The 21,235-nt window shown below is 37.5% G+C and overlaps 1 protein-coding gene across 6 annotated transcripts in view; it reads right to left on the reverse strand.

Annotated features, from left to right (window-relative positions):
• The window catches only part of LOC131156300 (mitochondrial phosphate carrier protein 1, mitochondrial), a 39,426-nt gene extending 23,363 nt beyond the window's left edge, over positions 1–16,063 (reverse strand). For 2 of the 6 annotated variants that reach the window (XM_058109871.1, XM_058109868.1), the window contains exon 1: positions 15,477–16,063. In XM_058109871.1, the coding sequence (XP_057965854.1) occupies positions 15,477–15,629 (153 nt within the window). In that variant the 5' untranslated portion in view covers positions 15,630–16,063. The remainder of the gene's footprint in view (positions 1–15,476) is intronic. The other 4 variants (XM_058109870.1, XM_058109869.1, XM_058109867.1 and 1 more) reach the window with 3 other exon arrangements.
• Between the last annotated feature and the right edge of the window lie 5,172 nt (positions 16,064–21,235).

The following is a 21,235-nucleotide window of genomic DNA, read 5'->3' on the forward strand; positions in this document are numbered from 1 at the left end:
GTTGCGTACTATAGATCCATTGTGGTCTGCCCCTTCCCTGGACCCCACATACGCAGGAGCTTTGTGCACCAAGCTGCCCTTTATATGATCTTCTTACAATGAAGACATGCTTTAAGAAAAGAGAAGAACACTTTAAAATATTCAAGAGTAGATAAAATAAAAAATAGATTTTTTCTTAAGTAGGAGGGTAGATTTTTATCATGCAAGGACTGTAGAGTTAACCTAGGTGAAAATTTAACTACACAATAGAGTTTTTGTATTAGATATATGTACTAAAAAATAGAAGAGAAAGGGTAACTTAAATCAATGCAAGAGAAATAGGTGGTCGAATGGGATAAAATATATTCAAATTTCAAGATGAAATGATCAACGATAGTGATTGCACAATAAGGATAGCATAGAGGCAAAGTCTCTTTGCAATAGGATAGCTAGCTTTATTAAAAAAGGTAGCAAAAGAGATTTAGGCAAATATAGAGGAAGATTCTTGGCTAGTAAAAGAGGGTGGTGAAATCAAGATGTCCAAAAAGTTGTGAAGACAAAAAAAAATTTGTATAGAACATGGCAAAAATATAGAAACAAGGAAAACTTTGAAAAGTATAAAGAAGCAAGAAAAGACACAAAAAAGACCATTGGTGAAATTAAATATAGATCATATAATAATCTATACACTAGACTAGAAACGAAAGAAGGGGAAAGATATACTTAAACTTGCTAGAGCTAGAAAACAGAAGAGCAAGGACTTACGTGATATAACATATATAAAAATGGAGATGATAGTGGCATGGTTAAAGAAGAAGACATAAACAAAGATGGCAAAGTTACTTTAATAAGATATTTAATAAAAACCTAGTTAAAGGATTAAACTTAGAATTGACAAATGAGGAAAAGCCTAAAAATTTGAAATTATTTTGAAAAATTAGAGTAAATAAAGTTAAGTTTGCATCAAAAATATGAAAAATGAAAAAGCTATTGGACTAGATGACATCCCAAAGTTGGGAAATGCCTAGGTGATAACGTAATTATTGGGAACCTAATTTATTTAACACAATTATAAGAAATAAGAAAATGTTGAATGGAGGAAAAGCACTTTGTTGTGCAATGTGGAAACGTGCGGAACGGTGCAGCAATCACAATGAACAATACGGAAACACACACAAGTAATGAAAGCAACAATCAACACAAGAATTTAACGTGGTTCAGCAGAATGCCTACGTCCACGGGAGCAAGCGGCGGCTAAAATTCACTTTTAATCAAAACCAGGGTTACAACTTACAACATTGTATTAATACTAACCCCTAGACATACAGAGGTATTAGAGAATCCCCCAAATACCCCTGTATCAATCTGCGGAGGATTTGCCTCTGTATCCCCAACCTATTGATATTCCCAATTTAAATTTCAAAAACAACACTGAACAAAACCATCGACGGTTTCATCAAACTGTCGACAGTTTTCCTTCACTGGAAGAAACCGTCAATGTACCTATATCAAACCATCGACAATTTTCTTCCTAATTGGCTACTAGAAGAAACCATCGATGCACCTAGCAAACCGTTGACAAACCAGCTTCTTTGTTTTCCTCAGCCTGCTTTCTTTGTACATGTGTTCCACTCGATATGAGCCACATACTTCAACAATCTCTACCTTACCAAATATTCACCCCTTAGGAGAATAAGAAAACATAACCCGATGCTCCACCTGGGACAATAAGTTAGGATGCCTCCCATCTAGCATCTAGAGATGTTAATCAAGTCCAAGCAATGCTTGAACATGTCCGTGGTAACAGGCTTTGTCAACATATCTATTACATTCTCAGAAGTGTGAAACTTTTCTCAAGCAATAGTTCACCAGAAGAAACCGATTCCCTAATCCTGTGAAACCTCACATCTATGTGCTTGGCCCTCACATGATACACTTAATTCTTTGTCAAATAAATACCACTCTAACTATCACAATGCAACTGAACTCCACCTTACTGAATACCCAACTCCTTGACCAATCATGTAAGCCACAAAGCTTCCTTGGCAACCTCAGCCACTGTCATATACTTTGTTTCAGTAGTAGATAGTGCAACTAGAGCCTGAACCATGGACCTCCAACAAATAGCTCCCCCCCCCCCCCCCCAACAAGAGTGAATACATACCCTGTGGTAGACCTCTTGTCATCCAAGTCTCCTGCATAGTCTGTATCCACATATCCCACAACTGAAGGATCACCCTGTTGTCTGCCAAACATGATGTCATAGTCTGTAGTACCCCTTAAGTATCTAAAAATCTACTTGACTACATCCCAATATTGTCATCCCGAATTTGATAGGAACTTGCTCACCACACTAACAACTTGTGCTAGATCCGGTCTTGTACAAATCATAGCATACATCAAGCAACCTACTGCACTAGCATATGGAACCTTTGACATGTCATGAACTTCATTATCTGTCTTCAGGCACTGGGCGGTATACAATCTAAAATGATTCGTCAAAGGTGTACTCACTGGTTTTGCATTATCCATGCTGAACCTCTCCAACACCCTCACAACATAGCTACGCTAAGATAACCACAATCTCCTGGACGCTCTGTCCCTGTGAATCTCTATCCCAAGAATCTTCTTGGCTGCACCAAAATCCTTTATGTCAAATTCTTTGCTCAATAGGGTTTTCAACTTGTTAACCTAACTCATACTCTTCGCAACAATCAACATGTCATCCACATAAAGTAACAGAAAAATAAATGAACCATCATCAAGACTCTTCATATAAACACAGCAATCATACTCACATCTCCTGTAGCCAATCCAGATCATGTAGGAGTCAAATCACTTGTATCGCTGCCTCAAAGACTGCTTCAGCTCGTAAAGACTCCACCAACTCCCATGTCTACTTCTTATGCAAAGACTCCATCTCCTCCACCATAGAACCCATCCATCTACTTTTCTCTTGACTGCACACCGCCTCTTGAAAAGTAGTCCTAATCCCCGCTACTAGTAATGAGTGCATAAAAAATCAAATCATCAAAATCATACTTGGGGGGTGGCCTGATAGTGCATCTGGGCCTATCTATAGCTATACTGTGATGCTGCTGATCTCCTGAGTTAGGACTCCCTGCATTCTGAACATTGTTAACTCTACCATGAATCTCTAGCTCCACCTGCACCACATGCTCATTTCTGCCGCAATTTTTTGGCACCTATTTCTCTTCTTCCTTAGTACACTACAACATGGCTTTCTCATCAAAAACCGCGTCTCTATTGATCACCACCTTGTTTATCTTCAGATCCCAGAGTTTGAAACCTTTCACCCCTTTCTAATACCCCAGAACATGGTTTTAAATAAAGGTCGCAACCATTACGTAACAGTTTTTTGGGTTACCGATACCGTTACACACCGCGAAATTGGTGGGAAGAGTCCCATTACGGACTGCGACCGTTATGTAAAGACCACTACGGCCGTTACATAACCGCTATAGGACTATTACACCAAAAAATTATTTTATTTTTTACTTTTTCTTCTCACTTTTTCCCTCTCTTTCATATATCATTCTCAATATACCAAGTGGCAAGAAAGTGGAAAGATTATAAATAGGATGACAATGATGCAAAATTTACTATTTATTTAAATACTCACAATAAATGCATTAATTAACAATTTGAAAATACTAATTTGTTAGGAAAATATTTCATTCTGATAATATTAGTAATGTGATATTTATGTTCTATATTTTTCAACTTCAACCTTCTTTTTAACTATTTTATATTTGTATTATTCATATGTCTTATGTGTCTAATAGATTAATGGAGTGTATAATATATTTTTTTTTTATTAATTAATTTAGCACACATAAGAATTTATCACATATAGGGACAATAAGAAGTATAAATACGCATACACACATAATTTTTCTATCAATGGTGGTTTAAAACAAATGTAAACTTGCTGCCCTTACCAAATAACTTAGTTACTCGAATTAAATGATCCAAAATACACTAAAACTCTTCTTAAGAAGGGTTAAAAGCTTAAAACATGCAAGTACCCTAATATGCACAAGGTTGTGCATGCTTCAAAAAAATTCACGGCCGTTACACCCACTTCCCATTATGTAACATCCGCTACTCCCGCTTCCCGTTACACCCGTTACCTTTACGTTACACTACCCGCTACTGCGATTTAAAACCATGCCCCAGAAAGATATATTGTCTAGACTTCGCATCAAGCTTCAATCTCTGCTCACTAGAACATAGTAGTTAAAAGCGCGCCTCTGGGCGCAAGGCGCAGTGAAGCGAAGAGGCTTGCGCCTCAAACCAAGTGAGGCAAGGCAACCTGCAAAAGGCGACGCTAGGCGAGACGAGGCGCACTGGGGCGACAAGCGCAGTGAGTCGCGCCTTGTGAATTTTTAGTCATTTAAAGGCTTATGCAAATTTCCAGCTCCCTGGAGTTCTGTCTGACCACTCATATCCCTTGTCTCCCTGTTTCAGGAACTACAATTGGGTAAATTGCCTTTTAAATTCTTTAACATGTGGTCTAACCATATGAATTTTCAGGAAATCATCTTGGAAGGATAGAGGGTTGATGTGATGGGGTGCAAGCAATTCTGCCTTGTCAAGAAACTCCAGGCTCTGAAGAAACCCTTGAAAGAACTGAACTCCCTCCACTTCTCCCATATCTCTGTCAGAACTGATACGGTTGTAAAAGAATTGATGGAGGCTCAGCAACTATTGCATGATGATCCTGGTAATGTTGAGTTACAGAAGGAACTGGTAATTAAGAAAGGTAAAGCTCTTAGAATGGAGGAGGCAAACAGATTGTTCTGTGCTTAGGCATCGAAGTGCAAATACCTTAAGGAATGCGATAAAGGTTCTGCATTTTTTCATGCTCTGATGCAAAGAAATTCCAATAGAAATCATATTGCTGCCATCACAAAAGCCAATGGGGAATTAACTAAATCTTATGACCAGGTCATTGAGGAATTCTTGTGTCACTATAGACAGCTACTAGGTGAGGAGGTGCCTTGCACTGGTGTAGATGGTCAGATTATTACTAATGGTCCTTTACTGAGTGATTCTCTGAGTGCCCAAATGATTGTTCCTATCACCGATGAGGAAATCAAGGAGGCTTTGTTCAACATTGGAGATGAGAAATCTCCCGGTTCTGATGGTTTCTCTGCGGGTTTCTTTAAAAAATCGCGGAACACTGTTGGGGTTGATTTCTCTGATGCTGTGAAGGAATTCTTTGAAAGTGGAAAGCTACTTAAGCAAATCAACCATACCAGTATTGCCCTTATTCCTAAGACGAACCATGCTGCTGTGGTTAATGATTACAGGCCAATCTCTTGCTGCAATGTGATATATAAGGTGATATCGAAGGTGATTGCTGCTAGACTGAAGCCTGGTTTGGAGGAAATTATAAATCCTGCACAGGCTGCTTTTGTTAAAGGAAGAAGTATGGTCGAAAATATTTATTTAGTTCAAGAACTTGTTAGGGGACATGCAAGGAGGAGGGTTTCCCCTAGATGTATGTTTAAAATTGACCTCAAGAAAGCCTATGATTCTGTTTCTTGGTCTTTTTTGAATGATATGCTGCTGCAGCTGAATTTCCCCTCTGTTATGACATGTTGGATTATGGAGTGTGTCACTACCACTGCCTATTCTATTTCCCTAAATGGCAGGCTCCATGGCTTCTTCAAAGGAAAAAAAAGGTCTCAGACAAGGGGATCCTTTGTCTCCACTTCTGTTTGTCATTTGTCTGGAGTACCTATCCAGACTGCTGAAAGCTGTGGAAAGGAAACTAGAGTCCCACTTTCATCCGAAATGTGAAAGTCTGAGAATTACTCATTTGGCTTTTGCAGATGATCTAATGCTCTCTTCAAGAGGGGATAGCTCTTCTGTTGGCTTATTAATGGATGTATGAAGTTGTTTGCTTGCTGCTCTGGGTTATCTGCAAACTGGCTGAAATCAAATATGTTCCATGCTGGAGTGAAGGAGCAGGATTTGGAAGATCTGCTACAGTTATCTGGGATGAGTAATGGGACATTTCCTTTCAGATATTCGGGTATCCCGTTAGCTGCTTCTAGACTAAATTGTGCTCATTATGCTCCATTGGTGGGTAGAATTGATAACCGGTTTAAAGGTTGGCCTGGACAGACACTTTCATATGCAGGAAGATTGGAGTTAATTAATTCAGCAATCCAGGGTGTGGAATGCTTCTGGCTTGCCATATTTCCTATTCAAAAGAATGTTCTTGAGCAGATAGTGAAACTCCGTAGGGTGTTCCTGTGGGGTGGGAAAAGGAAACCCATGGTTTCTTGGAGGGAAGTCTGCCTCCCTAAATCTGAAGGAGGGCTGGGAGTGTTCAAATTGAATGCTTGGAACCTTACTCTTCTTACGAAAGCTCTTTGGAATGTTCATTCGAAGAAGGATTCGCTATGGACAAAATGGATACACCAAATTTACCTTGCAGAGTCTGATATTTGGGGAATTACATCTAAACATGGTGACTCTCCACTTTTTAAGAAGATGGTGGAAATCAAGTGTTTGCTGCTACAACAGTGTGGAGGTACTGAGGAGGCTATCAGACTAATGTCTCACTCGGAATTGGCTAATAAGTCCCGAGAGTGTTATTACTTTTGGAGAACTAAAGGAACTAAGGTTCTTTGGGTGAAGGAAATCTGGAAGAGTGGATGCACACCCAAATATGCATTCATTCTTTGGGTGGGATTAAAAGGGAAGCTGTATGCGAATGATAAACTTGTTGGCGATGAGGTTGACCATGCCTGTGTGCTGTGCCGTGAGGAAGTTGAGACAGGCGACCACCATTTTTTTTGGTGTAAATTTTCATTAATGGTATGGAATCGGATTAGAGAGTGGCTGGGACTGAAAAGAGCTATGACTTCTTTGAAAGCTGCTGTTAAATGGCTCCACAAAGAGGTTAAAGGAATTGGATACCAGGCGGTGGGAAGGAGAGTTGGACTTGCTACTACTGTGTACTTTTTGTGGCATTTTAGGAACAGGAAGAAGTTTGAAGGGGTTGACATATCTCATGAGGACTTGGTCAGGGTGATCCAAAGACATGTCTTTAGAATTGTCTTTGACAAATATGACTTGTATTCTGTTAACTAGAGAACTTATGAGTATGGATTAGCTTCTACTTTGGATGGTTACTTTTGGATGGCCAGTTTGGCCCCTGGGTATGCCAAGGTTACCTTGTATTTTCTTTCATGATAGGGGTTCTTCCCCCTTGTACAGTGGCTATATTCTTTGATCAATATATTTACCCATTTTGATCAAAAAAAAAAGGAGAGAAATAGCCACAGCCAGACCCGTAGCCCTCATTCGACTCGAACGAACATAGCCCTAGCCCCTCTCGGCCCTTCGTGAGTTCATCTTGCACATTCAAACTAGCAGGAGCCTTCGCGATTCTTCGAACCAGCAACATGAGCTCGTCTGCGAGCCTTCAAACTAGCCGAAAGCCTTCGCGACTTCGTCTTCAAGCTTCGAACCAGGATCATGAGTTCGTCTTCGACATTTTGAAGAAGCACGACCCTTCGCTACTTCGTTTCGAACCAGCAGGAGCCCTCACGAGTTCTTCTTCTTCTTCTTCCTGCTGCTGCTTGTTGCGTGCTGCGTGCTGCTGCCTGCTGCCTGCTGCTTCTCTTTTTCTTCTTCTTTATATGCAAGCTTATAAATTAAATATTTTCTTTAATTAATCTAAGCTTATAAATTATAACTAATACATAATATTTATTTTTTTTACTGAAATTTAGCTACTGTTTTTTAATTTGTAATATTTAGTTTAATTAATGTAAGTTTATAAATTATAACTAATACATAATATTTATTCTTTTTATTGAAATTTGGCTACTCTTTTTCTTCTTCTTCTTTATATGAAATTACTAATTAAATATTTAGTTTAATTAATGCAAGTTAATAAATTATAATTGATACATAATATTTATTTTTTTACTGAAACTTAGCTACTATTTTTTAATTTGTAATATTTAGTTTAATTAATGTGAGTTCATAAATTATAACTAATACATAATATTCATTCTTTTTATTGAAATTTAGCAACTATTTTTTGATTTGTACTCTTTCCTTTTAATGTTGAACTATGTTGAATTGTTGATACTTTTGGGCTTCATACCGGCAATTTTATTAAATTTTCAATTTTGTAATTGAATGTTTTGGCATTTTAAATTCTAATATTACTAGATATTCATATGTTCATGTATCAATTACCCCAAATAGACATTTTATTCCATTTTAATAATTGTGCGCCTCACCTTCATGAGACGCGCGCCTTCGCCTCGCGCCTCTAACTACTATGCACTAGAAACCTGCACGTAAGCTAGACATCCAAACACTCTCAAACCAAAGTAGCCTACCGTACTGCCTGTCCACACCTCCTCTTCTACTTTCTCATCTAGTGCTGCCCTTGGTTGTTAACCAAGAAACATGTCATACTCACTTCTTCTGCCCAGAAGTTCTTTGCAATCCGTGGATTCAACCTGAGACACCGAGCTCTTTCAGCTATTGTTATGTTCATCCTTTCCGCCACACCACTCTGTTGTAGTGTCTTGCATACTGTAACGTGTCTCCTAATGCCATGCTGCCCACACAACTCCGTAAACTTTGAATCTGTGTCCTCAGTATCATTATCGAACCTAAGGCATTTGATTTTCCTCCCTGTCTGATTTTCCACTTTAGTTTTCCACAACTTGAACTTGGCAAACGTTTTTGACTTGTGCCGCATGAAATACACTCAGACCTTTCGTGAGTAGTCGTCGATAAAACTCACGAAATACATATGTCCTCCCCGTGATGCTACCCTTATTAGCCCCCAAACATCTGTATGAACATAGTCAAGAATTCTCTCTGTCTTGTGTGTGACTGTCTTGAACTGCACCCTATTTTGTTTCCCAAGAACAAAATACTTGCAGAAATTCAACTTGCATGATTTGACACCCTTCAAAAGATTTCTCTTATGAAGCTCCATCATCCCACGCTCACCCATATGCCCTAACCGCATATGCCACAAGACTATACTATCTTACTCAAACTCTGCAACTGCATCTCCACCTACAATTGTGGTAGAGTGTATAGATATTTCCTGCTAATTTCTGCCCCTTCATCACTGTCAAGACACCTTTACTCACCTTCATTACTCCACTTGCAGACTTTGTAATTAAACTCATTACAATCTAAGGTGCCCAATGAAATCATATTTTTCCTTAAATCTAGTATATGCCTAACATCACACAATGTTCTAACAACACCATCAAACATTTTAATTCTAATATTCCCTATTCCAACAATTTTGCATGACCCATCAGAACAGAACCATAATTTACTAACCTATAGATGTTGAACCAATATTTATTGGGTGTCATGTGATAGGAGCATGCCGAATCCAGAATCCAAGAATTTGTGAGATGATCTTAACCGGATGAAACAGAAAGCATATCCCCATCATCGCTCTCTGAGTCTGCTTATTCCACTACATTCGCCGATTTTGATGGACCATCTTATTCTCTGTATTCCCCTTCTTCTTCCCTGGACAAACTTGTTTTATGTGCCCCTTATTCCCACACTTAAAACACCATATGACCTTTCTCTTCCTGGAATTGGATCGAGATTTATTGTTACTTGGTTCGCTCCGAAACTTGCTTCACCCACGTTCCTGGTTATCCCTTACCACAAGCCCTTCACCTTGTAAATTTTCATCATTGGCTTTCTTCCTCTAATAAAAACCTAAAAGAGCACTTGTGATTACCTCCAATTCGAGAGTTTCTTTTCCCCACATCAGAGTTGTAACCAAATTTTCATACGTAGGAGAGGCAGGTAGGGAATTCAGTAACATGAACACCTTGTCTTTGTTTTCGAACTTCACATCAACTCGCTTCAAATCACTGATGATCTGATTGAACACGTTGATGTGTTGGTTCAGATCCGAACCCTCTGACATCTTAAGACCATACAATTTCTGCTTAAGATAAAGCTTGTTCATCAACGACTTGGACATACACCAAATTTCCAGCTTCAGCAAAACTGCCACTAGCGATTCCTCATCCATGATGTGATACATTATGTCATCATCCAGACAAAGCCTGATAGTTGCCACAGCCTTCACTTCCAGTTCCTTCCGACTCATGTCATCCATGTCTTCCGACTGCCTTCCGTATAACGCCTTCACCATGCCCTACTGCACTAACAAATCCTTAACCCTCCTCTGCCAAAATTCGAAATTTCCAGTTCCGTCGAACTTGACCATGTCAAACTTCGCAGAAGAAACCCCAGCCATTGTAACCTGGCTTTGATACCAATTTGTTGTGCAATGTGGAAACGTGCAGAACAATTCAGCAATCACGATAAACAATACGAAAACACACACAGATAATGAAAACAATAATCAACACAAGAATTTAGCGTGGTTTGGCAAGCTATATATCTAAGAAGAATATGGAAAAAAAAAAAAAGAGACGCACACATGGTTTTCATTGGCTTAGAGAAAGCTTATGATAGAATGCCTAAGGAAGTTCTATGGTGGATTCTAAGAAAAAGTGAGTAGGCAATTGTCATACCATGTCATTAAGGATATGTACAATAGAGGAATGACTAGAGTTAGGATTACAAGAAATTTCCAATCACAATAAGTGTACATCAAAAATATTCTTTAAGTCCTAATTTTTTGCATTAGTCATGGATGAACTCATTAGGAGTATCCAAAATAAGGTTCCATGTTGTATATTGTTTGTGGATGATGTTGTCCTAATTGATGAAACAAGGAGTGGAGTAAAAACTAAGTTAGAATTATGGAGAGAATCTTTAAAATCTAGAAGTTTTAGGATAAAAGTAGAAATAAGACATGACGTGTGAGATGTAATTTCAATCATGATAGGAGGAATATTGGAGAAAAGATTAAACTTTATGGTCAAGAAATAAATAGCATTGGTAGATTTTGATACCTAAGGTCCAAAGGAGAAATTAAAGAGGATGCAATATATAGTGCTACAGCAAGTTGAGTAAAATGAAGAAGTGCTTTTGGCATGTTGTGAGATAATAGAATACCCTTAAAATTAAAAGGAAGTTTTATAGGACGATTGTAAAACTAGCTATGCTGTATGGATTAGAGTGTTGAGCAATTAAGAAACAACATATCCAAAAAGTAAAAATTGTTGAAATGAGAATATAAAGAGGGATGAGTGGTGTTATAAAATAAATTAAGAAATGAACATTTTCGCAGTAAGTTAGGCATAGCACAAGATAAGATAAGGGAAGGGCAGCTGAGATGGTTTGCACACTTGCAACATAGGTCGAATATTGCACAAGTGAGGAGGAGTGAACTAGTTATTGTTCGTGGCAATAGAAGTGGTAAGGGTAGACCTAAAATAACTTGGAATGAGATAGTAAGGATCTAACAGCCCTCAAATTGTCGGAGGAATTTCCCACAATTGTGTAAATTGGAAGAAAAAGATTCATGTGAATCATGTAACCAACCCCACTTACTGGGAAATAAGGCTTGGCTTGTTGTGTTGTGGTTGTTGTATTTGTTGTTTATATTAATTTCAACTCATGGAAATGGTTGTTTGATTAGGCCATACTATTGCCAATGTCAAATATAATAAGAAAAAAAAAAGAGTAAAATAGATTATTTGCTAATCAAAACAACTATGTCCATACTATTGCCACCAATGGTTGTACGAGGTCTTATTTAATGTGTGCACAAGGTCTTACTTTATTTGTTGCACAAGTTCTTGCTTTATTTGTTGCACAAGTTCTCTCTCTGTCTTGTTAGAGGTGAAAGGTGAGGGTCAATGGCAAGTTTCTTAGGTGTATGGTCCTTTTAGACCACCTTTTAGGAGTTCTTTTAGGGAAAAGTTATATTTTATTTTTGGTTTTTGGTCCCCTTTGGGTTGTGGGTGGTGATTTTAATGTGGTGAGGTTTCCTCGAGAGAAGATGGGGGGAGGCATGGTTACTAACTTACTACATCCACGCATTATTTTAATTCGTTTATTGGGGGGTGTGGTTTGAGAGACCTTCCATTGGGTAATGCCAAATTTATGTGGTTGATGGGTGGAGCTACGGTGGTGGCTAGCAAACTAGATAGGCTCTTGTTTTGTAGTAAGTGGGAGCATGTGTTCCCTAATCTCTTCCAAGCAATTTTATCGAGACCGGCCACTTCTAAACACTTTCCCATATTGTTTGAATCAAGAAAGGTTTCTTGGGGTCCTTCTTCCTTTAGGATCGAAAATAAGTGGTTGGATCATGATTCTTTCTAGCCTTTGGTGAGAAATTCTTGGAGTGAGGGAGTGAGAAGGGGTAGGGAAGGGTTCAAATTTATGAAGAAGTTGAAAACGTTGAAAGAGAAATTGAAAGAGTGGAATAGGGAGGTGTTTGGACATATTAGCTTCAAAAAGGCTAGTATTTTAGGCAAGTTGGACAAGTTAGATAGGAAGGAAGAAGGAGGTACCCTCTTGGGGGAGAAGGAGATGAGATGGGCTTCTTTAAAGAATGAATTGGAAGAGGTGACTTTGAGAAATTGGAGGCAGGAGACCAAGTTAAAGGGATTAGAGATGGTAATTGTAATTATAGATTTGTTCATAGGATAGCAAAGGGAAAATGTGGAAGCATTTGATTAGGAAGTTGGAGGTGGATAGCGGGGATATTATCTCAGATCCTAATTGAATTGTCTCCGAGATCATTGACTTTTGTTTTAATTTGTTTATTGAGGAGGATGTTAATAGACCGACGGTGGAAGGTTTAGAGTGGGATCCTTTGTCTAGTGATAAGATAGATTGGTTGGAGAGGCCTTTTGAGGAAGAGGAAGTGAGGGCAACAGTCTTTGGGTTGAAGAGGGATAAAGATCCAGGGTTGGGCGAGTTTAATTTGGCATTCTTTCAAGATTGTTGGGCAGTGGTTAAGGATGACTTGTTGAAAATTTTTAATCAATTTTACTAGAATGGGATTTTAAGCAAGAGTATTAATTCCACTTTTATAACTTTGGACTCTAAGAAAAGTAGGTCTATCTAGATATTTGACTATAGCCCTATTAGTCTAGTATCTAGTGTTCATAAGATTATCACTGAAGTACTAGCTAATAGGTTGAGTTCGGTGCTTGATAAGACTATTACTAAAGTTCAAAGAACATTTGTGGGGGAAAGACAGAATACAGATGCCCTTCTGATTGCTATTGAAGTCGTTAAGGATATTCAAAGAAGAAAGAAGAAGGGACTTATTTTTAGCTAGATTTAGAGAAAGACTATAATAGAGTGAGTTGGGATTTCTTGGATAAGATTTTTAAAAGGTATTTAGAGAAGCATGGTGTAAATGGATGATAGGTTGTATATGTAATATGAATTACTCGGTTTTAGTGAATGTGCCTAGATCTTGGTTTAGGGCTACAAGGGGGTTTAGACAAGGTGATCTTTTTCCCCGTTTTTGTTTGTTTTTTAGCTGTTGATGCTTTAAGTATGATGGATGATAGGATTTTGGATAGAGATTTAGTGAAAGGGTTGGGTGTGGGTAGGGAGGAGGTGTTGGTTTCGCGCCTTCAATTTGTTGACGATGCTATTTTCTTCTTAGATGCTCATAGGCCTTCTTTATTTAATATTTTGGGTCTTCATATTTTAGAAAAATGTTTCTAGGCTCAAACCTTAAGATCAATAAGGGGAAGAGTGGTGTTATGGTTATTAATGTACCCGTAAAGCATGTCAAGGAGTTGTCCTCAGAGGTGGGGAGCATTGTGTTGGATTGACTATTGTCCTATTTAGGGCTTCCTTTGGAGGGTAATACTAGATCTACTAGTTTTTGGGATCTAGTCATGGAGAGGGTGCCTAAGCATTTAGATAGGTGGAAGGGTGCACTTTTTCTCTTGGAGATGGAATTACTCTCATTTAGGCATGTCTTTCTAGTATCATGTTGTATTTTCTTACGTTTTTAAAATTCCTATGGGGGTTGCTAGTTAAAGATTAAGAGAATAATGAGAGGATTCCCATGGTTGGTGTAAGGGGTTTTAGGGATCATTTGGTGAGGTGGAGGGTGGTGTGTGGGTGTAAACAGGAGGGTGGTTTGGGTCTTGGAAACTTGGCGTCTAAAAACACAAGTCCTGGCCAAATGGCTTTGGTGATTCTAACTAGATGATTCTTCCTTGTGGCATAGAATTAGCAAGTTTGGACTAGACAAGAATGAGTGGCATACTAATTTGGGATCTAGATATCCTTCGAAAAGTCTGCATAAAGCTATCACTTAGATTTATCCCCTCTTTATTACCTATGCTAGATTCCTATTAGGCAGAGGGTGCAATTTCATTTTTGGAAAGATCTTTGGTTAGGGAATGTTGTTTCGTCGACCTTTTTTTCCTTGTTTCTTTCATTTGAGCTCAAGGCAAGATGGTTCCATTTCTTCATTTATTGTTGATCCAGGTGGCGCTTTACCTTTTTGGGATTTTCAATTTCGGAGTTCCTTGAATGATAAGGAGGCAGAAGAGTTATCCTCGTTACTAGTCTTGTTGAATAATTGTCAGGTCTCTTTGGAAGCAGACACTGATCCTGCTCTTTGGATTCCTTAGGGGTTTATTCTTCCAAATATTTTTGTGATTTTTTGAATACTTGTTTTGTTGGTTTTAGTAAGGTGAAAAAGATGCCAAGAAGTTGTAAGGATGTGCTCTTTTCGCTCTTATATAAGGAATTTGGTTGGACAAAATGCTCAAACCTTTTCCAAAAAGAGATCGTCTCTAGCTTTTCTCTGGGACAGAGTGCACTGTTTGGCATCTCTTTAGGTTTTTAGTGTCGGCCGTTTCAGTGGCTGTTGCTTTGAGGATGTCAACTGCAACTTGGTGGTATTATAAAGCTAATTGCTTATATTCTTTTAAAGTCTCTTTTGGGCCAAGGACTCCTTGGGACCTTGTCCTCTTCTTTGTACTATTTTCTCCTTGCTACTCTAATGATGTTTCCTTTTCTATCAGGGGGGAAAAAAAAGCTATTAGGAACTTAAATAAAAATAAAGTCCAAGTTGAGACTAATTGTAACTATATATTTGCAATTCCTTTTAATGGGAACACATATGTGCACATGTAGATATATATTACACTAGTAGTTAATATAACCGCAATATCAAAAGACACCAAAAAAATAAAGCTAGGGAATTAAACAAAATAAACACAAGTGATGAATAACGACAAAAATAATCACCATTACCATCATCGCATCATCCAAAACTAGCAGGATCTCCCCCAAAAAATAAAATAAAAATAAAAAGTCGCAATGAGAATGTCTAATTCTAAGACGTTCATAAATAGAACGAACTAAAAACATATATGACCGGTAAGCCCTGAGAAAACCCACGAAGCGAGAACCTGCCGTCGTCGGATTCAAATGGTTCCAATTCAATATAACACAATGAAAATGCTACCCAGCACAGACAAAACAGTAATAAGGGAAAAAAATAATACCCAAAACATTAATTTGATTAGAGCACAAGAAATCACCTGCATATTAACTTTGAGGACATCCAAAGGGGTGATGGCGAGATGGGTAGTCCCAGCACTCAGCATCCCTCCTGCCGTGCAAATCCCGTAGTAGTAATATCCAGCTGGTGAGAATTCCTCACAAAGCCTTCCTCCTTCAACCCTTCTCGTCATTTCTCTACTTTGTTCCAGACTGGCTGCTCTATGGAACTAATAGAACAGCGGCGGCTGAAAGAGGGAAAAATCAAACATGGAAACGAAGAGACGTTCTCGTTATGTGATTCGAGTTGGGTTGCAGAATAAAAGGGAATTCCATGACTGAAACTGAACTTGCTTCCATTTCTCCCGCTGGTAGCGATGCTTCCACGTTTACAGTAACAATTGAAAGGCCCAAAACAGAGCAGATGCACTTTTTGGTGACAAAAAAAACCCAATTTTGACGGGCAGTTTTACTGGATCGTATGCATTCAATTTCAATTTTCAAACGCATAGGACCCAGCGCCCTACCAAAGTTGCCCCTGCTACAAGGTTGCCGCCATTGACGTTTTCAATGTTTCTCTATTTTCACGAGAACCTTTACAAAAAAAAAAAATGTTAACAATAAACGCAGGTAAAAGGTTACCGATAATATGTTAAATTACCAGGACTTTTAATTGTGAAAAATAATTTTATTTTTAGTTTTAGCTTTAGTTATTTAAATGACTATGAAAATTTCATTGTATTTTTAATTTTTATATTTATGCAACAAAATTGAAGAGCATTGCTTATTGTTTTTTAAAATTTTTTTTCTAAATCTAGGGCTATTTTTTGTAATCAAATAAAAACCTAGAAATAAAAAATAAATATTATATTAATTAAGCATGTTGGATAAAAAAGTCCAATAACAAATTGTCCCTATGATTGGTCTCAAAAAGCCCCCAGTCCTTGCCACATCGAGATTACTGAAATTTCATCCCTATTCACCTGATCCTAAATTTAGATGATGAATCAATTGTCATGTTCTTATGATGCTTGAAGTACAAAAGTACCAAACAATTCTCTTCGAGATGAAAAAGACCTTAATTTGTTATTGAGAGAAAGGGGTGTCATTCTCCTAAAGTATTGTCTTATTTATATAATTCCAAATGGTCCCAACAAATAAACACAAATTTACGACTTTTAGGTAAGATTAGCTCAACATCTATCAAAATTCAAAATAAAAAAGAAATGGGATAAGTCAATAGTTCTTTCCCACAAAGGCTTGCCTTTTGTGGTAGTATTTGATGCATGATTATTGCTTTCTATGTACGAATTACAAGAAGTACAAATCCTACTATGATATAATTGTAAATGACCTGAACTTCTTTAAATGATGCATTTATAAGTTATAAGTTATATAAAATATTCATATGTAAGTCTTGGATGCATTAAGAGTGACTTAATCATCGCAAAGAAGTTTATATTCCTCCCAAATCATAATAAGAACTTGAATATGCATGCGCCCAAGAGATGGTCAATACCATCACCACATCTACAGATAAGAGCAACATGAATCCCCCCCCCCCCCCGCCAAAAAAATGTCATTACATATAATTGTAAGGACTTAATGGAGATTTCAACTCACGTTGCTCTTGATAACATCGGAAATCTAAGTTCGATTTCATCGAGATGGATGTTTAAGATGAGATCAGTAAGTTCACCTTCTTTTAAATAGCAACCAAGCTAGAAACATGGTGAGTTTTTGCCATCCACAATCCATTAAAAGTCTTACCCATACAACTTCAAAACTACTAATTAGGCATTTTCCAAGAGTTGTAGGCATGGTGCAGTGATTGTGTGATTAAACAAAGAGCCCTTCTAAAGATATTTGGTGTGAAGCAAATCCACTCAAAGCTTTTTTTAGCAAATAAGGTTGTCATCTCAACTTGTCTACCACTACAACATTATCATATCTAGTTCTCCTGATTCCTAAGTCCTCATCCTTCTTAGGATATGGGACTTAATCCCAATCAACTAAATGGATGCCCCTCCAATTTTTGAGATGACCTCATGAAAAATCCTTTTTTCAATTTGTCATGGTGCCACAAATCAAGGATAAAGTCTTAGTAATTTACTTTAAAAAGTTCATATACTTGGGTGTGAAACGTGGGAAGAGCTTTGTCCACGAACAGCTTGACTGATTCGTCAACGAAGGCACCACTTCGTCGATGAATTTGACTTGGTCAAAGGCTCTATAAATATCATTTTTCATTACTTAAGGGTGAAGAAAACTAAAAAACTCTCTTTCTCTCTCTAGAACCAGCGAGTTCTCTCTCTCTCTCTCTCTCTCTCTCTCTACGATTCTTCGTCGTTCATCATCCGTTTCAACGATTGGAGTTTCTTGCATGGATCAAAAGAAGAAACTCTACAGTTATAGCGGATCAGATCGTCATTTTGAAGATTTTGGAAATTGTTTCTAAAATCGAGATAAGGATTTGAATTCGTTTTCGATTCGGTAGATTTGTAGTAAATAGGATTATATTGAAGTATTATTCTTCGATTTTTAGGTTTTGAGGATCCTGCGTCATAGTTTTGGATCAATAAGCTCGTGTTTCAGTTTTCACGTTAAAAGGTAAGGGGATTTGTTTACATCAGTATTTTTAGAAAAACGAAACCACAGGATATGTAGCTTATGATTATATGTAGTTATTGACTTTGCAAAATTTTACTGGGTATAAATGTCGATTCTTACGGTTTTCACGATTTTTACGGTTTTGGCAAAAGTGGAGTTTTTGGCATATGATCTCCAAATTTCTTATACTACTTTATTTGCATTAAAACTACAGTAGGAGATGCTTGAAACTCTTAAATAGTAGCAAAAATGATATTTTATGAACCAGCTTATATGAAATGTATAATTTACCAAATAAGTGTGACGTATGATATGAATTGAATCTTTACTAATTTGAGATGCATGTATATGAATTATGGGGACAAAAATCCCAAGTGATTATCAGAAAATGCAGAAAATAGGTGCCAATTAGATACAGTTCCAAGTATGAGAAAAGGGTAAAACCGAGAGGTTACGAGCTGGTTTTTACCACAATATGAATGAAAGTATATATGCATGAGATTGTGAAAATACTGGAATTGCATAGGTTATTATGTTTTAATGTAAATTGTATATATATATTGGGACTGCAGCTTGTTTCAATAGTACATGAAGCCTTAAAAAGCTAATATTATGTAGGCTTGGTACCGTTGCAAAAACAAAGGTACTGTGCAACCACACGTAGTTATTGTTTAGTGTGGGTACCTAGTAGTGGGCTTGGTAAGAAGGGTCACTGGTCAAAAGGGATCAGGGTGGTGATGGCCAAGTTGGACTACAGTATGTTATGATGTCTAACGATGCCTGTACGTACAAGGCTCGATCAGCGTTCTCTTAGTGCACAACCCTTGCCACGAGGAGTTATTGGCCTAGTTATGATAGTTTCGAGTTGGACGGTGTTCTAAATATGCATATACATGATTTAAAGGCTATATTGGGCAGAGTCGCAGGTCTAAGTACCAGGCGGAGGGATCGTACAGTGTATGGGTCTACACCCTACCCTAACCTCGGGATCTCTCACTTGTAACGTTGTTGGGTTTTATATTATCAGGGAGTTATATATGTACTATATATACATTATAGTATTGAGAATGTGCAATTTATGTAACTATTTTCAAATAAAAGTATAAATGTACAGTCACACACTGATGTAATATCTTTCTCCTTACTGAGAAGTGTCTCACCCCAATCTTACAACCTTTTTTTCAGGAGTTACAGGAAATCAGTCCTAGTCTTCTAGAAAGACTTTGGAACATAGCATCTAGTTAGCGGATGTAAGTTTTGTACGAGTTCTGGGTTGTTTGGCCAGGGTGGGTTGTCTTTTGGGAATGTAATACAGTTTATGTTTTATGTACAGATGAATGTATGTAATGAATATTTAGATTCTCTGGTACGTCTATTAGAATCCATATGAATATTTATATTTTTCCGCAATATATGTGAGTACATATCATTATGAAATACTCGTATGTCCCTGTTTAAGGCGGGTAGTTATGTATGATGCAGGATTTGTACAAGATATGTATGTATAGTAGCACTCTGAGGCTATATTAAGGGTCGGGGTGTTACAAAAGTTCCTGAGGATAGAGGAGATTACACGCCCACACATGTAGCTCCTCTATGCTCTAATATGTTATGCAACCTCGTATGGCTACAACTGATACTTATCAAGGTACTCACCTTTCTCAGCAAAGCCCTAGGGCGGAGAGTTTACTTCGTTATAAACATTCATGCATTTTAATTTTTTATTCAAATACTCACACCTTTTCAATTGAAAAATATGCATTTTTCTTCTTAGTATAAACCAGTTCAATAAATAATAACACCATTTACATGAATTAACAGATATGCATAAAAGACACTCATTGGGACTAACACACCATTCACTTCCCCCATGGTACGGGTTATGCGGCCTGAAGGTTGGACTTATGTCCTGGTGGATCAGCTCAAACATAGTCAAAGTAACCATCTGCAAGTACGTCTGCAGGCATCTACAACTAAGTTATAGGTCCGCTAGCCTTACCACTTCCTGGCCCAGGTCCCCAAGAAAGGCACATCATCCTTATGCAGGCTAAATAGCGAAGACCACCCTACACCTCTCAATACAGTGTGGGCTCACATGGTCTCAATATAAATCCCTAATAACGATACCATGCTCACAATACAACTAGTCCTCAGGGTTCTTAAACCATATCATGCAATTTAAATAGAAAAAATTATAGTATATATATCTCATTTCATATAGAACCTGCCATTTAATAAACCCTAGCCCCTAGCCGTCAAATAAAACCCAACTCACAACCGTTGAATAAAACCTGGCCCCCGGTCGTCAACTAAAACTCGGCCTACAGCCGTCATAACAAATCTCAGTATTTTGCAAAGGCAGTTCCAGTATGTTTCACAAACAATTTAGTATTTTTTACAACCATACCCAAATTCAGTTATATCATAACCAATACTGATTATTCACCTGCCACACAATTTCAATATTTGAATGTAGCCATTTAAACAACCAAGAAAACATATTATGAAGTTTGTATGACAAAACCCAGTTTTTCACTATTCGTTTTATCCAAAATACCATATCATATATCCTAAATTTATAAAGTCCACTTTAAACGGTCAGTTTTCAAAATAACCCTTGAAATCATAAATATACTAAAATTAGGAATAGCTTCCCAAGAGGGGGGTGAATTGGCTTTTGAAATTTTCTTTTAATTCCTTTGTAGAATTCTTAAACTAATTTGTTTAATTTGTTAAGCACTCAAGAACTTAGTTTCTTTATTTAATTCTTAACCATACGAACATCCAATCATTCAATCAAACCAATCAACTATAATTAGAAAGCAAACAACCAAGCCAATACACAGTACTTATGTAATATAAAAATTCAAAATGATTATTTGCTGATATTAGCCAAATTTGAACCAAGCCCTGTAATGAATCCAATTACACTTTCCAAATATTTAGAACTCAAATAAACTCTTGGTAAATTTATCTTTGGGATGTTAACCAAGTAACGTACTCCCGTATGGTTTCCGCAAGATATGGTGTAACCAACGTACTCCATTTTGGTTTCCGCAACCCAAATCAAAATTGGACTTTAAGTTTACTTGATTTCCAAATATACGTAGTATGTATAATTTAGATATTTAAAACATCCACGCAGTTGTATATGAATTGAAAATAAAGAATAGGGAAAGAGAGAGTGAGA

Source organism: Malania oleifera, chromosome 5, assembly GCF_029873635.1.
Source record: "Malania oleifera isolate guangnan ecotype guangnan chromosome 5, ASM2987363v1, whole genome shotgun sequence".
Classification (NCBI taxonomy): Eukaryota; Viridiplantae; Streptophyta; class Magnoliopsida; order Santalales; family Ximeniaceae; genus Malania; species Malania oleifera.